Source organism: Acomys russatus, chromosome 17 (genome assembly GCF_903995435.1).
Source record: "Acomys russatus chromosome 17, mAcoRus1.1, whole genome shotgun sequence".
In the NCBI taxonomy this organism is placed as follows: domain Eukaryota; kingdom Metazoa; phylum Chordata; class Mammalia; order Rodentia; family Muridae; genus Acomys; species Acomys russatus.
This window is the reverse complement of record NC_067153.1, coordinates 3,285,001-3,302,870: the sequence shown is the minus strand read 5'-3', so window position 1 is coordinate 3,302,870 and position 17,870 is coordinate 3,285,001. Positions and strand designations below refer to the sequence as shown.

General features: G+C 45.3%; 1 protein-coding gene and 1 pseudogene across 1 annotated transcript in view; one reads left to right on the top strand and one right to left on the bottom strand.

Annotated features, from left to right (window-relative positions):
• Spag1 (sperm associated antigen 1) overlaps window positions 1–17,870 on the bottom strand; it is a 61,983-nt gene that overhangs the window by 32,361 nt on the left and 11,752 nt on the right. The window contains exons 5-10 of the mRNA XM_051159475.1: window positions 17,019–17,083; window positions 15,882–15,991; window positions 14,671–14,776; window positions 13,013–13,143; window positions 10,040–10,146; window positions 8,304–8,463 (exon numbers count right to left, since the gene is read on the bottom strand). Of these exons, the coding sequence (XP_051015432.1) occupies window positions 8,304–8,463; window positions 10,040–10,146; window positions 13,013–13,143; window positions 14,671–14,776; window positions 15,882–15,991; window positions 17,019–17,083 (679 nt within the window). The remainder of the gene's footprint in view (window positions 1–8,303; window positions 8,464–10,039; window positions 10,147–13,012; window positions 13,144–14,670; window positions 14,777–15,881; window positions 15,992–17,018; window positions 17,084–17,870) is intronic.
• Window positions 517–2,781, top strand: LOC127201760 (HIV Tat-specific factor 1 homolog; annotated as a pseudogene).

The following is a 17,870-nucleotide window of genomic DNA, read 5'->3' as shown; positions in this document are numbered from 1 at the left end:
ATAAAAACAAGACGAGTGACTGGAGGTGGGGCAGCCGAGCTACGGGTGAAGGCTAACGGGAACGAGGTGGCTTTGGAGGACGGAGAAAATGTCCCTGAGTTAGTCACGGCTATAGTGTGTAAAATGCAAAAACCTGCCAAATTTGAAAATTATGTTGAAGAGTACAGTGTGACTGGTTGTTTCTTAAACTAAAAGCCCTTCTTTCCAAATAAAGATACACTGCAAGCGTGTGTGTGTGTGTGTGTGTGTGTGTGTACGCGCGCGCGTGCGCACACGCGTGTGGGAGGGTACCACTGAGCCTTACATCACTGACAGGAAGCCTGGAGCAGGATGGCCGTGGTACATTATTACTGACTAGGTTCCTAAGATGCTTGCTTCTCCCTACAGGGCTTGCAGTGTGTGTTCTGAGCTCTGCAAACCAATCTTTTTCTCCTCTTTTCCAGAGTAGCTTTGGCCTCTTCATTTGTCTGACAACTGTCTCTGGGGCTACCTAGGCAACATGAGTGGCAACAGCTTATGCAGGACAATGAGTTTGGTGAGCAATTGTGAATGCAAGAATTGTACGGAGACCCCAAGGTAGGTGGCCCCCAGAATGAGCCCTCTGGGGAAATCGATTCTTTGGGACAACCACCAGATGACACTCCCCGTGAGTGGGACCTTAAGAAGGCTTGGTTTCCTAAGATCACTGAAGATTTCATTGCTATGTATCAGGCTAATTACGGCTTTTCTGGTGATGGTGCATCCAGTTCTACAGCGAATACCCAGGACACCAACACCAAGACTGTAGAAGAACCTCCACAAAAAGAAACCCCAGAAACCACTGACCCCAAAAAGAGGGGAGAAAAGAGAAAGGCCAAATCAGGATGGTTCCACATTGAAGAAGACAGAAATACCAAATGTGTGTCAGATCTGCCTCCTGATTATCACAGTGGATTAATTTATGCAACTTATGTCCAAATTTGGCATTGTTATGAGAGATCCTCAGACTGAAGAATTTAAGGTCAAACTTTACAAAGATGATCAAGGAAATCTTAAAGGAGATGCGCTTTGATGTTATCTTAAGAAAGAATCAATGGAACCTGCATTAAACCTTTTGGATGAAGGTGAAATTAGAGGCTACCAATTGCATGCCGAGGTGGCAAAGTTCCAGCTGAAGGGCAAACATGATGCCTCAAAAAAGAAGAAGTGCAGAGATTATAAGAAGAGGCTGTCTCTGCAACAAAAGGAGTCGGGTTGGAGACCTGAGGGGAGAGCAGGACCATCCCGGATGTACCATGAGCAAGTTGTCATCCTCAAAAACATGTTTCACCCCTTGGATTCTGAGGATGATCCATTGGCGCTGAATGAAATCAGAGAAGACCCGCGAGTAGAATGTTCAAAGTCTGGACAGATTAGGAAGGTCCTTCTGTTTGATAGACACCCGGATGGTGTGGCCTCTGTGTCCTTCAGGGAACCAGAGGAAGCTGATTATTGTAGTCAAACTCTTAATGGAAGGTGGTTTGGTGGCCGTCAGATCACTGCTCAAGCCTGAGATGGGACTACAGATTATCAAGTAGAGGAGACCTCAAGAAAAAGAGAGGAAAGCCTGAGAGGCTGGGAGGCATTTCTCAATGCCTCTGGGACCAATAGAGACCTCCAGCATATGGATTCTATCCACAGTCCAGAAAGGGCAGGGCATTCCAGAGTGAGGCATTTTTCAGAGCACCCAAGCATGTCTAACAGGCGTGCTCAGGAGGCTACAACTGGCATGGCATTTGAAGAAACTGTCGATGAAAATAAGTTTGAAAAGGCAGAAGACGACAGGGGAGAATCAGAGGGAGATGCTCCTGAAAAAGACGCTAAAGAAGGTGAGTGTGATGTCGGCGACTGCGGGAGTGGGTGTGAAGAGGGCTGAGGGCCGCCCTGGAGGACACGGTGAGGAAGGCTGCCCTGGGAGTGAGCTTGACGACAGCAATCCTAAAACGGAGTCTCGAGAGAATGGCGCTGAAAGAGACTCCAAGAAGAAAGACAAAGATAGTTATGAAAAGAATGGCATTGCAAAAGAGGCAGAAGGCAGCGACCCCAGCAGAGCCTCGGGAGGGGAAGAAGGCCTCAAGAAAGAGTCAGAGGACAATGACTCAGGCAGAGAATCCGAGGAAGACTGCTCAGAAAAGCAGTCTGAAGATGGCTCTGGTGTTAAAAAAGATTTCAACCAGGATGCCTTTGACAAGGAGTTCCCTGAAAATGTTGAGAAAGAGTTGGAAGAAAATGACCCTGACAAATCAGAATTTGAAGAAGGCTCTGATAGACTGTTAGGTGAGGAAGGGTCTGAGAGAGAGAGTCTGAGGATGACTCAGAAGAAAAGGAGGAGGGAGATGAGGAGGAAGAAGAGGAAGAATTTACATACGAAAAGGTTTTTGATGATGAGTCTGATGTGGACGAAGAAGCAGCAGATGAAAAGGAGTGTGAAGATGCTGATGACAAAGAGGAAGAAGATGACATAGATGAAAAGCTCTTGACTCCTCAGATGAAAAGGAAGATGAAGAAGAAGATACAGATGTAAACAAAGATGAAGATGCCAATGACAAGCTATGATGAGGAAGAAGGTCCCACTGAGAAGCTGTTTGATGATTCTGATGAGAGAGGGACTGTGGGGAATGTGAAGGAGGGTGGGTCTCAGTGCACAGACCGCAGCTTTGCCCTCAGAGGTGATGATGATGATGGTGACGATGAAGTGGAATCTTCTCCACTTGCTTCTTAGGGAGAGCCCTGCAGCTCCATCTGCCTGGGCTTCAGGGTCAGTAGTAGTGTTACACCAACATGTGCATGGTGAGGACACCCGCACACTCACATCTCCGAGGGTTTTGTTCTCACCTGTACCCGTGAATTTAAATATATTTATTGGTTTTTCAGTTAAAACTTCATGGTTACAATGCAAGTAAACTGGATACCTGTTGTTTTGTTGGATTTGTTAAGTGGATGCAAAAGAATATTTTTGGAGTACTCTAATTGGAGTTTGTGATATTCAGAAATAAAGATAAATTGATAATATGCAGGGAAAAAAAAAAGATGCTTCTCCCTGATGGTCCCTGTGGCCAGTGCCCCACAAGTAGCGCTGCCCCACCTGACTCCACTTCAGATCTGCACAAAGCGGAGCTTCAAGAAAACCATTTCTGTCCAGGACAGCCAGGACTACATAGAGAGACCCTGTCTCAAAAGAGAGAGAACACTTGTGACCCATCGCTCAATGCCCTTTCCATGCTAAGGCACAAGTTAGATGATATTTAAAATTATGTTATAGCAAAAATATGTATCTATTTTCAAAAAGTTTAACTTATAACAAAGGGTACTTTCTTTCTCTATCCTGGACAATTTGATAGGAAAACTAACATTTAAATTTCATATCAATAAATGGTTAAGTAGTCATTTCCTCGGCAATCTGCCTGCTAGCATGCTTCTCCATTCTGTCATGACTAGTTCTGTAAAAGCTGTTCATATCATAAGCTCATCAGCCCTTTGCTGTCCTAGTTTGTCATCCCCCTTCGGCTGTCTGTATGGTACCTAGCAGAAATAAGCGGGGTTATCATGTTATATAAATCACATTTATCTTGCTCTTTATGGTTTTGTATATTGTTTCAACTCTTAGAAATCTCTGCCTTCTACCTCCAAATCCTGCCAATTTCAGGATAAAATATGTATTATTCTTCTGTTTGTGAGTGACTAACTTTCTGAGATTTTACTTTAAACAAACAATGATACTGTAAGACACCGAGATGCTCACTTGGTTGGTTTTGGGGACAGGGCCCATGGAGCCCAAGCTAGCCTTGAGCTTGCTATGTAGACAAGGGTGACCTTGAACTTCTGGTCCTCCCCTCTCCACGTCACAGCTGCTGGGATTATAGACAAAAGTTACAAGCTGCACTTAGATGTTCACTTTTTCTGAATGCTTCTCAGGCTGTGTACGTAGAGAGTTCAAGTGCCAACGCGACAGTCACAGCCGAGTCAGAGCAGACATCTCTAACAGTCTTGCTGGGGACGGGAAGTTCTGAGGGAAAGCCCAGGAACTCCAGCCAACTGGCAGGCATTTCTTTCTTTCTTTCTTTCTTTTCTTTTTTTTTTTTTTTTTTTGAAAGATTTTATTTGTTTATTTATTAAATATACAGTGTTTTGCTTGCATGTAACACCTGCAGGCCAGAAGAGGTCACCAGACCTCATTATAGATGGTTGTGAGCCACCATGTGGTTGCTGGGAATTGAACTCAGGACCTTTGGGAAGAGCAAGCAGTGTCCTTGACCTTTGAGCCATCTCTCCAGCCCCTGGCAGGCATTTCTTAACATAACTTCTACAAACCAGAGGTAGGACAGGGGGGAAAAAACCCTACTGACTGTCTAATCTCAGCTTCTACCACAGAGTGGTGTTCAGCAATTGTCACTTGGGCAGTTGAATACTGTGGCTATGTGCTACTCAGTGGATGAACTGGGCCTGACAGGTTATTTCCTGGTGAGTGAGTTATTCACCATGGAGGCCCCAAAGGCACCCAAAACAATGTAGGCTATTGTCACTGCTCTTGGTTGCCCATCACAACGGGATTATGAGACCCTGTTCCCAAAGATACCCCAGACTTTGGCTGCCGGTCTTGACCAGGAAACCTTCCCGATAGGCTAACCTTCATAGTGCTGGAAGGCTAGGTGTAGGCTGTTAAGAGAGAAAAGACCTGGGCGCTGCAAGCAAAGATGTGCTCTCCGGTACAATCAAGGCAAAACTATTTATGTGGTAACCAACTACTCTCTTAATTGAATTTAAGGTCTGCTCCCCAGTACAGAATTCACACAATAGTGTAAACAGGGTGAAAACACATGAGTAGGAAGTCATAGGTTCTAGAGGAAAACTTAAGGATGTCTTCTTATAAATATTCGTGCTGTTAAACTACTTCCTAAATATGGTTATATTCATAGACTTATGCTGGTCAAAGGAACTCCCTATTGTGGTAGTGGTTAATACAGTGATGAATTCCTTTTCAGAAGCTGAACAAAAAATGACTATGAGTCCTCAGCCATAGATGGAACATCTATATCAAACACCCACAACACGCATGCGCCAAGGCTCAAGGGAGAAAGAATAGGATCTGGGCAGTTGCTGTGAGATGCTATTCTCCGGTCTGGGCAGCTGCTGTGAGATGCTATTCTCCAGTCACTGCATGGTTGTTATAGACATGGACCCGCAGTAGCATGGTTACCTAAATAAGACCTACACAAGATCAAGCCAGTTAAAAATTTTAGTGTGGATGAGGGCACGAGCCCACGCATGCACACACGCATGCACATGCACACATGATGCATGCATGCGCGCGCGCACATACACACACATACACATACACACAGACTTGCACACACACAGGCACATGCACGCGCACACAAACACACACACACACACACACACACACGGTGGGGGGTGGGCAGGCAGGCAGACAGAAAGACAGACAGACTGACAAAAGAATTATGTATGTCAAACTGTACACAGCACTAAGAATGTAGCCTGGCAATGTTAACCATTGTTTAATGGAACCTCTTTGCCCACAGTCTGTAGCTGACAACCACTGACAGTATATATGGTCCACAGGCTGCGCTCACACAGACTTAGGGCCACATTCCAACCATCTGACTCAGAACTGCACAAATGTGACAACTTGCCTTTTCTTCATGCCCACCGCATGATCTGTAAGTATGGGTGGGCCAAGCAAGCAGAGTACTGTACAACTCCATAATCCCAACACTCAGGAGGCAGAGGCAAAGGGACAGCTATGAGTTCAAAGCCAGCCTATATTATGTGGTGAGGGCCGATCTCAAACAAAACAAAAAAGGAATGTGTAATTATAATCACAATCTCCTTTGAAAGTAAGTCAAAGCACGTCTAATTCAACTGTCCTCTCCCCGCCTTGTCCCTTCTCACCCCTCCCTTCCACCCCCACAAATGGCAAGGGAAATTAAGACAAAAAAAAAAAAAAAAAAAAAAAAAAGACCAACATCACTCTGTTTTCCCCACTGGCAAATGTAAGAACTATCTTTTAAAAATTCATAGTCAGAAAAAAAAAAATCCTTCCGAACTAAAGTTACAAAGCTACCCTTCAGTGAAGAAAGGTCTTAGGTACTGTGGCACATTTCCACAATTCCAAAGTTGGGAGGTGGAGACAAGATGATCAGAAATTCCAAGTCGTCAATACTGAGAAATGGGAGGAATGCTGGATATAGTGGCTCATGTACACAATCTCAGCCCTTAGGAAGCTGAGGCAGGAGGATTGCCATGAATTCCAGGCCAGCCTGGACTAAAGAGTAAGACCCTGTCTCAAAACAATATGAACAAAAACAGTAAAAAGAGAGGAAGAAAAGCCTGCCTCACTCCACGTGCTGGTGAGGGAGCAGAAGGCCACAGGCTTCTTCCTAAAGACGGAAGAGCACACAGAACAGCACATCTTGGTTTACAGAGTTGATGGATGACAGCCACAATTCTACTGTGCACACAAGAATGACCAACTAACTCCTGGACATGAAGTAAAGTTAATTCAAATGAGCACAGTTTGCAACAAATATCTTGGAAAATTCAGAAGCTAAAAGTACTAAACTTTGAAAAGGGGGCTAGCAGTGGTGACGTATACTTTTAATCCCAGCACTCGGAGGGAGAAGGAGGCAGAGACAGGCAGGTCTGAGTTTAATTACAGTTCCAGGCTATCTAGGGCTACATAGTGCGATTTTGTCTCAACAACAAACACAGTAATACAAACTTTGACAAGGAAATATGGAACAAAAACCCTCCTGAGTTTGGCCTAGCCCACAGATACAACATTGCCAACACAAGTTACATTTTAAATTCAATAAAATTTAAAACCTTTGCACTGTGAAAGATACTGTTACAAAAATTAAAAGCAGCAAGGTGGACAAGGTAAGATTTGGGTAAGAACCAGGCTTGGCAGCACACCTGACCCATCAGTTCAGAGGTGGGGCCAGGAGTGCAAGGTAATTTTCTACCACACAGCAATTGAGTAAGAAAACCCACTGAGACCTCAGTGGAACACTGGTCATGGCAGTGCATGCACGTGACACAGGCTCAGGAGGCAGACGACTTAAAGTTACCTTGTAACTGGCTGGTGTCACCCAGACACTGCCACTTAGAGTAAAAGGTTGACAAGAACTCTGAATACAAGAAAAAAAGGGGGGGGGCATGCTAAATTTTAGAGTGTTTTTGTGATGGCTGTTCTTGGTTGTTAACTTGACTACATCTGGAATTTACTAAAACCCAAGAATGGGGCAAACCACTGAGGGCTTTTTGCTTAACCTGAAGTGGGAAGATTTACTTCTAATTTTTGTGGTGGGAAGACACAGCTTTAGTTCAGATCTTCTGAGGAGAGAAAACCTGCCTTTAATCTGGGCAGCACCTTCTGCTGGCAGCCTAGGTAAGGACACAGAAGCAGGAAGCGCTTGCTCTTCGCCTGCTTGCTCTTCCCTTGCTAGCAAGTGCGGTCCTTTGCTGGCGTTAGAGCCTACTTCTTCAGGATTAGAGCTCATCCTGAAGACCACCTGGGACATCCAGCCTCACGGACTGAACAACTAACTACTGGATTCTTGGACCTTCCGTTCATAGAAGCCGTTGTTGGGTTGGCTGGACCGCAGCTGTAAGCCATTCTAATAAATCCCTTCTCTGTATATACAGAGAGATTCACTCTGTAAGTTCTGTTACACTACAGAACCTTGACGAATGCAGTAGAACCAGACAAATACATGGCCTTTAATCCCTGTACTTTGGAGGCAGACACAGGAGAATCTGGGTGAGTTCTAGAACAGCCAGGGCTACATGGTGAGACTCTGTGTAAAATGACAATGATGAGATTATTATTATTATGATCATGATCATGATGATAAAACTGGCTAGCAGGTGAAGGTGCTTGGTACCAGGTCTGACACCCTGAATTCAGTCCCAGGACTCATGTACTAGAAAGAGAACTGGCTTCTACAAGCTGTCCTCTGTCCCACACACATATGCTACATGTCTCCTTACCCAACACACAAAATAAATAAATGTAAATTAAAAAAAAAAAAAAAGGCAGGGCTAAACTTGACTATAGACCCTAGGGTAAAGCTACAGCAAAGTTTGAGAAACCAATAATTTCTGTAGCAACAGAGCCTCCTCCCCTGCACCCCCCCCCCACCGCTACCCCTCCACCCACACCCCCCACCCCTCCACTCCACTCCCACTGCCGCCAAGCAACATCAGGACCAACATCAGGACGAAAAGAGCAGTTTGCATAATCAGAATAGAAAAGATTCTCTTACCCTTACTGGCACCACCATCGTCACATTTATGTCCGCTTCCCTTTTCACCTTCATCTCCCGAGTTTTCAATGTCCTCAATAACCATTCTTTTCCCTTTGGTTTGGAGCGCAGAAGCAGGCTCTGCATTCTTCAGCTCTCTTTCAACCTCTGACAGCGTTTTCTGTAATATAATTCAGCGTTGCTTTGAAATTCAAGTCTTGTTGTAGCGTTTCTGCATCCTGTGTGAAGGCTGACATTATTCAGATGTTGACTTCTGTGCCAGCAGAGAGCTGAGTACTCGCCGGATTCTGGTAGTACTGTAATTTCTATGGTCCATCACCTGCCTCAGAATTTGTAAGCACAGACCTTCCTTACCTCTGACTGGCTTAATAAAGGTCAGCCAGCCAATATCTGGGCAGGAGAGGAGAGGCAGGACTTGCCTACAGAGAGAGGGCTGCCAGAGTGACAGGGAGGTGGAAGAAGCAGGTGCTGAGAAGGAGGTAATGGGACATGTGGCAGGACGTAGGCCAGGAATACCTGGGGTTAATTTGTATGAGCTAGCTGAGAGTCTGCAAGTCCAAGAAAGGCCAGCGATAGAGTCTAGTTTCCTTTTTACGATAATTTCATTGTTTTACATGATTAAAATGACTTATGCCCACTATAAAATAAGCAAACAAACAAATGGACAGTGAATAACATAAACTAGAAGGAAAACAGGCTGAAGAGACAGCTCAGGGGTTACAGGCACTGGCTGCTCCTGCAAAGAATCTGGGTCCAATCACCAGCACCCACAGGGCAGCTCCCAACCATGTGCAACTCAGCTCTCAGAACCTGGGGCCCTGTTCTGATGTCGCAGGCATGAAGCTCAGGCAACACCCAATCCACATAAATTACATTAAAAATGAAGGAAAGCAAGTCACCCGAACCCTCCCGTTCACTCAGCACTGCTGACTTCTGATGAGCTTCTGGATGTTTCTGTGTAGACATACTCACAGGCGCGGGCAGTTTAGACAGGCGACATGCCCACATGTGCTGTGAAGGATGGTGTTCAAAGTTCTGAGACATTCTATGCCATTTAGAAAGGAAAAAATTTATATAGCCCTTCCCCATTAAGTATTTAAAAGTATTTTATTTCTTACTTGTGTAAGTATATGCAACATGCATGTTAGTGTCTGCAGAAATAGGAAGAAGATGTTGACCCCTGTAGCTGGAGTTACAGGTGGGTGTTGGGAACTTAGCTGGGTCCTCTGGAAGATCATCAAATGCTCTTAACTACTGCCACTAAATCATCTCTTCAGCCTCTAAAAATTATTAACATTATTGATGCATGTGTGTGTGTGTGTGTGTGTGTGTGTGTGTGTGCGCGCACGCGTGCATGTGTGTCTGGTGTTGGTATCCTAAAATTTGGATTCCTCTGTCATCACATAAACTCACTGAACAGTCAGAACTCATATGGGCCACTCTATATAATTAGTGTGAGATTTGGGAGCAAGAGGAACTTGTAAAAGCCCCTTCTGGCTGGGGTGGTGGTGGCGGCAGCGGCGGCGGCGATGGCAGCGCATGCCTTTAATCCCAGCACTTGGGAGGCAGAGGCAGGTGACTCTCTGTGAATCCACTGCCAGTCTCGTCTACACAGGGAGCTCCAGGAAGCTTCAGCTACATGCTGAAACCCTGTCTTCAAACCTCAAAATAAATAGGTAAACCCAGAAACAGAAAATTACAGAATTAGGTCTAAAGAAACTGTTCTCCGTACTTACCTTGGCCAAGTCATTTTCAGGCTCCACCTGTAGCACTGTTTTCAGATCTTCCACAGCCTCCTGGAGCCTGTTTTGATGTTTATAGGAAGTAGCACGTCTCAAGAGAGCTGAAAACATACCAAAAGAAATGCTCGACAGTCTAACATGTAGTGTGCTGCCTTTCTGAAAGAAGTTTGTAATAAGCAGCTCTGGACACTCGCAGGCAGAGCTTGAACCCCCAGGTGCCTGTGGCGCACACAGAACGGGACTCTGTTGTCCGCAGGAGGGGCTTCCTCCAAGACTCCCATACATGCATACTATCCTTTGGTCAAACCTCCTCCCCATCCCCTCCCCGCCAAATCTTTCCTCATCCTCCTAACAACTTTTCACTTCCAACTTCATGCGCTCTTTTCTAAAAACAAACAAAAAAACTCCACTGAGTGCACTGGGGGCTGCCTGAATGCACGTGGGTGTAGGCTCAGGACAGCGCTTGTTTGAATGAGAAATGGCCCCGCCCCCTGCCCTTCGGGCCCCCCCCCCCCCCCCCCTTCCCCGCCCTCGGGCTCTGGTGTTTGAACACTTGGCTCCAGCTGGTGGCGCTGTTTGGGGGAGATTTAGGAGGCGCAGCGTTCCTGGAGAAAGAAAGGCAGTGGGAGTGGGCTTTGAGAGTAAGAAGCCTCATCCTACTTCCCAGGGGCTCACTCTGATACTTGGAGTTTTAAAGATGAGCTCGCATTGCCCTGCTCCTCCTCCATGCCTCCCTACCCTGACGGACTCATCCCTCTGGGACCACAGACCCAAACACACTGTTTTGTTAAGTTGCCTTGGTTGTAGTGTTTTATCATAGCAAAGAAAGGCAGCTCATTCAGGGTGCTCTCAGGGGCTGCGCGTGAAGAGAAGTGACCTCCCTCAGCAGCTGTGACATCCTGGCCTCTTACAGCCCCAGTCCTGCCAGCTCCTGTCCCTCACCCTCCCTCTCCCGTGCCACGCGCTGTCCCGCAGCACCGGGAGCTTTTCACTGCACGGGTAACATTTGACTTCCTTTAATCGCTACTGCTCAAGTGCACCATTTTCTGTAAACCTAGGAGATTCCTTAGAGAAATGTAGGAAACACTGACTGCGAAACGATAGACAGAGCACATTAGTGAGCTCCATTTAGCCGATTATTTTTGTTTTTTGGGGGGGTGGGGAGGGTTGTTTTTGTTTGGCTTGATTTGGTTCACTTTTTAAGACAGAGTCTCATAGCATAGGCTAGTCTTAAACTCACTGTATAGCCTAGGGTAACTCTGGCCCCCTGCCTCTACCTCCCAAGTACTGGGATGCAGGCACAGGCCATGTCACCCAGCTCTATACAGATACTTCTGAAATGATCAGAGCTGGGTGTGGCAAAGGTCTGAACCCCAGAATTCAGGAGGGAGAGGCAGGAGAACTGAAAGCTTGGGCCAGCCCGAGTCATATAGTAAGACTCTGTCTCAAAAACACAACAAACAAACAAAAACACTAAATGAAACAAAACCTAAATTAAACTAAAATGACCCAAAGCTCACTCAGCAAGTGGAGCCATGATGTAGTCCTAAGGATGGCATCAGTGGAGGAGGGGTCAGGAATTGAACAGTTTGTGACATCTGCTCTTGTTTTAGATTTTAATTTATAATTTTATAATCATTTAATACTAACAATGTACCATTCTAATCCTCTGGTCAAGAGGATTATGCGAGAAGTTTACATGGTAAAATGGTATCTTGAGAAAAATAATCAAGCTTAATTATGAAATGTAAGAAATGGGTTATCGGGAGCTGGAGAGATGGCTCAGAGGTTAAGAGCACTGCCTGCTCTTCAGAGGTCCTGAGTTCAATTCCCAGCAACCACATGGTGGCTCGCAACCATCTGTAATATGATCTGATGTCCTCTTCTGGCGTGCAGGTATACATGCAGACAGACCACTGTATACAAAATAATAAATAAATCTTAAAAAAAAAAAGAAATGGGGTATCAGATGTGTTTTAGTATGCTATCATAACACATAATTATAAATTAGCAAAATTCTCTCATTACATAATTTAGTTTTAACCAAATAAAGAATATATTGTGTAGTACATATTGACAGTCAAAAAATTACAGGGGCTTGTTTTTGTTTTAAGTTGTTAGGTAGTGTACTTTTTTCTTTTCTTTTCTTTTTCCAAGACAGGCTTTCTCTGTGTAGCCTTGGCTGTCCTGTACTCGCTTTGTAGACCAGGTCAGCCTTGAACTCACAGAAATCTACTTGCCTCTGCCTCCCAAGTGCTGGGATTAAAGGCATGCGCCACCACCGCCTGGCCAGGTAGTGCACTTCTAAGAAGACTATAATTTGTGCTAGGATTAAGTAACAACTGCAGTTTATAACGTTCTCCACCAGCATTTCATTGCTTTGAAAAAAGTAGCACCAGGAAATACCTCAGGTGAACTGCTGGACCTAAGACAAGAAGATGCTCACTGGACCTGAGATAAGATGATGCTCACTGGACCCAAGACAAAATGATGCTCACTGGACCTGAGACAGACAAGAAGATGCTCACTGGACCTGAGACAGACAAGATGATGCTCACTGGCCTGAGACAAGATGATGCTCACTGGACCTGAGACAAGATACCCTCTGAACCTGGGACAAGATGATTCTCACTAGATCCGAGACAAGACACTCGGTGGTCCTGAGACAGGATGATGCTCACTGGACCTGAGCCAAGATGTTGCCCATTGGACCCAAGACAGGACTGGATGTGAGACAAGATGCTCACTTGACTCGAGACAAAATGATGCCCTCTGGACCCCATAAAAGAGGCTGCTGTTCCTGAGAAAAGATGCCCACTGCTCCCAAGAAAAGATGTCCACTGCTCCCGAGAAAAGATGCCCATTGGACCCGAGAAAAGATGCCCACTGGATCCGAGAAAAGATGCCCAGTAGACCTGAGAAAAGATGCCCACTGGACCCGAGACAAGATGATGCTCACATTATTACCTTTTACGTTTCCAGGCTCTAGCTCTAAGGCCTTTTCACAGTCCTGAAGAGCACTGTCCCATCTTTGCAGCTTGATTTCAGCTTGAGCCCGATTGTTATAGGAAGACACGGTGGGCAGGGCTGATAAGCTCCTAGGAAAGAAGTACAGATTGGCAACGGGGCCAAAGATAACCAATGGTATGCCGTGGTTTGAACAAGAAATGTCCTCACAGGCTGGTGGCATGGGTAGAGAGAGGCTCTGGAAACACCAGAAGGCCAGGCCTAAGTGAATAAAGCAGGTTACTGGGCCCACATCGTGGGCTTATCCCTGTCCTGGTCCCCTCCTGTGCCCCACCATCAGGGGTACTATGAATAAATGGCTTATTCCTGCTACCACGTTGTTCAGTCCTACTTCAGACGCATGGTGACAGAGGCAGCCAAAGTGCCAACCATGGGTTCACCCTGAGAAACCATGAGCCAACGCCAAGGCTTCTGTCCCCGAAGCTTCAGGTCTCAGGATTTAGGTCAGAGCTGTGCAAAAGCACCTGGTACAGACTGTAGGTAAAACAAACACCAACTGTGCAAGAGCTGAACTGTGTCCCTCAAGAGTTCACGTGTTGAAATCCTAAACCCACGAAGTCTCGGAACACGAGCCTGTCTGGACGTAAGGCTTCGGAGATCATTAAGCCAGGGATATTGCTGAAGGAGCTCGGCTTTCAAGCACAAGGCCTCGGGTTCAATCCCCATCACCACTGCCTTCACTTCTTTTCCTGTTGCTGTGATAAGATGCCCCAACAAAACAACTCAAGGTGGAAAGGCCTCTTTTGGCTCCCATCACGGTGGGGGAAAACCATCATATTCACAAACAGGAAGCAGAGAGAGACATGAGTGGGCACTGCAGTCAAGCACCCTTTCCCCATGTTAGACCGTCTAGGTCTAGGATCCTCGGCAGGGAATGGTACCGCCCACGGTGGGTGGGTCGTCCCAACTCAATACAGTCAAGATAATAAACCCCACAGGCAGGTCCAGGGACTCAGCCACCAAGTGATTCTAGATTCAGACAAGGATACAAATACTACTAGCCATTATAATATCACCAACCCCAAAAAAAGTTTTTAAAAAAGTAATTAAGTTAATATGAGGTCCTTTGTGTGTGCTCTAGTCTGACAAAACTGATACCCTTCTAAAGAGAAGAGATTAGAAGCAGATAGGCACACCACGTGAGCAAACAGGAGGAAGACATGCCAGCGTGTCTAGGACACAGCATCTAAGGAAACCAGTCCTGCCTTCACCTTGAGCTTAGATTTTTAGCCTTCAGAAGGTGTAGGATAAACCTCTTGTTCAGGCCACTAGGCCTGTGGTATTTTGTGACGGCAGTCCTAGCTAAATAACATAACCCACGCCACTGAAAGTACAAAAATACAGTCTGGTCTGGGACGTTTCCACTGAGACAGATCTGTAACTATCCACTAAGAGGCTTGAAGTTAGTCTAGCTAAGTTTTGAAGGTGGCGTGGAAATTTCAGTACTGTTAGAGCTGTTAAATCTTTATAAAACTAAAAAAAAAAAAATTTAACTCCTTGGGAATTATTTCCTAGCACACAAAAAAGTGAGGTTCTTAATCACAATTAATATTCTTCCTAAGAGAGCGGAGTCAAACGGCAACGAAATGAAAACTGACCGGGTGTAGTACATCACGGCCTCCTCATAGTCTCCCGAGTAGAAAGCCTCGTTGCCCTTCCCCTTTTCCCGCTCGGCAAGGAAGCTCTTCTCCTTCTCAGTCAGACCTGGAAACAAGCACACAGCACGGCATAACTAGGACGGATCTCCCAGTGCTGAGCGCTGAGTGCTTCTGCTTTACACTGTCCTGAGACTAGAACCCGGGGCCTCAGGCAAGCTCAATGAGCATTCTACCACTGAGCTACCCCACACCCCAAGGATAGTTAGAACTGAAGCAGAAAGCCGTAGATTGAACAAAACAAAACAAAACAAAACAAAACAAAAGATCTACGCCTAGGGACTGGCCTTTTCTAAGCATCCACATTTCTTTTTTTTTTTTTTTAATATTTACTTATTTATTATTTGTACACATTCTGTTCGCATGTGTGCCTGCCTGCCAGAGGAGGGCACAAGATCTCATTGTAGATGGTTGTGAGCCACCATGTGGTTGCTGGGAATTGAACTCAGGACCTTTGGAAGAGCAGACAGTGCTCTTAACCTCTGAGCCATCTCTCCAGCCCATCATCCACATTTCTTAAGAAGTTGGTTTTCTTACAACTGGGTTACTTTTACTTTAAAGGTCATATACAGACGTCAGATGAAAGACTGCCTCACCACTTGGGAGGCAGAGGCAGGCGGATGGCTGTAAGTTCGAGGCCAGCCTGGTCTACATAGTGAGCCCAGGATAGCCAAGGCTACACAGAGAAAGCCTGTCTCAAAAAAAAAAAAAAAAAAAAAAAAAAGAAAGAAAGAAAGAAAGCTAGCTTTTTTTGTTTGATGTGAAAAAAAAAAATTTTTTTTTAAAGGGGATTGGAAAAGGGAAATGGAAATAAAAAATATTCTAAGAAAAAAGGGCTTATGAACTTCAATATTAAAGCCAGGCACAGAGGTACACACCTGTAATCCTAGTACTTGGATAACGGAGGCAGGAAGATCAGAGGCCCAAGGTCATGGTCTGGCTACGTGGTGAGTTCAAGGCCAACCTGGGCTACATGAGACTCTGAGTAATTAAAGGCAGAAAAAAAAAATGTGTTAGGAGTGGTCGAATCTGACCAAAAGTCCGCAAGCTTTAATGGAAATCAGTAGTGCTTAAGGATAATGTTTCCTAGGCCGCTAAGTTTTTATCATAACTGAAAGTTGGAAAATGACTAATTCTTATTTTTCTCTTATTACCTGCTGTGTCTATTTTTGTCTCAATTTTAGACAAATGAGCCTTGTTGTTTATTATAGTCTTTTCTTTGTAATCTTCATCAATTTTTGAACATTCTTTTTCCACATCAAATCTGAAAGAACAAGAGCAAAAGGAGAATATAATACACGTAAGAACAAAACTCATTTCTGTTCCCCTTGCCTTTGAAGTTCACACTGAGGAGCTAAGACATAATGCTTGGGACAAATTCTGTGTTGGAGTTGAGATTTTTTTTTCCCCCTCTCAAGACAGGGTCTCACTATGTAGCCCTGTCCTGGAACTGGCTATGTAGACCAGGCTGGCCTTGAACTCACAGAGATCCACCTGCCTCTGCCTCCTGAGTGCTGGGATTAAAGGCATGAGCCACCACTGCCTGTCTTGAGATTTATTTCCCTAGAGCTGGCAAATATTTGCATATGCAAATGAGATCTATGGGGAATCTACAAGTTAAAATATGACACTTGTGCTTGCTTCATACACATATATTTTAAATGATTTTATAAATGAAACAAGTTTCATGGTGTAGAATTATCCACTGGCGGTGCCCAGGCAGAGCAGACATTTTGGACTTCGGGTTTTCGGATTACCAATGTTCAACCTGTGCTGAGTGTCTATATGTTTATGTAAAGCATTCCAAATCATCTGCATTCCTGCCTAAGACAAGCAACTGTCTGACACGGTGGAGGCAGGCGGAGTCTGGGAGTTCAAGGCCAGCGCGGTCTACAGGGGGAGTTCCAGAACGGCCAGGGCCACACAGAGAAACCTTGTCTCAAAAACAGCAACAAACAAATCTAGCCTGCTTTGTGGCTGGTTTTATAATACAGAAAAGGTATTATTAATGAAAAAACTAAAAGTGCCTTGACTAGTCAGGTATGGTAGTGTGTGCTTGTAATTATAGAAATTGGGAGACTGAGGCAGGAGGATTGCTGAGTTTGGGGCGAGCCTGGGTTACGCAGTGAGACCCTGTCTCAAAAGAAACAAGAAAGGGCGTGGGAAGCAAAGCGGCAACTTTACTAATGTCGCTTGATATTATCAGATTTATAATGTCTTACATTAGTATAGCATTTAATGGTGCAGAGTTTTTCAGAGTCAAATATAAAATGAAGAAATATAAAACATACTTATCCCATTCTGCATAATCCCTTGGGATTTTCTTCTTGGCTGGCTTACTTTTAGGATACGTTTCCTGGAAGAATAAAATCATACTTCATGAGATACATGCAACCTAAGCTCAGCAGGATTTATCGTAAACACACTGTGAATCACTGGAGCAAGGCCCACAGATGGAATGGACCAGAAAAGCAGGTCCCTCGAGGCTAACACAACCCCAGTATCATGATATAATGAACTACCAAGGTAAAAGACAGGGCTTTAAACCCATCTCCTAGGTTTTTAAGGACATACATAAAATTTGAAAACTCACATGTGGCCATTAATGGTTTCATGAAATACAGGAAGCATTAAACTCCTCCACTCTGTTAGAGCACAGGCATCCAGAGAAACAAGAAAAAGAACAAGAGAGTAAGACGCTGATGCGCTAGCCGGGGCTGTTTGACACCCAACTTGGACCAATTCCAAAAACCAAAGCAACCATCACAACAGCAGCCAGGCACAGCCACACTGAGGAAAGGACTGGGTGCTGCTGGGTACAGGCCTCCCTGTTTGTCCTGCCTGCTGACCGCACCTTACTGATGACAGCGCGTTTTCCCCACGTGGCAGGAGACGTGGCCACAGCAGTCAGGGCTTATAACCACAAGGGCCTTATCAGAGAGAACCAAAGAGTGGCCCTCTCTCCTCCATCCCCTAGAGAAACTGCAGGAAGGGACTCCAATATGAGCTAGTGGGGACAGTTGGCCCAAACTAGGTCCCAGACCCATTGCTGCTGATGGGGAGGCAGGGCAGGTCTCAGGAAAGCCGGTAAACTGAGGAGTACTTACTCTCCCGGGACACATCCCACAGTGCACGGGGGGGGG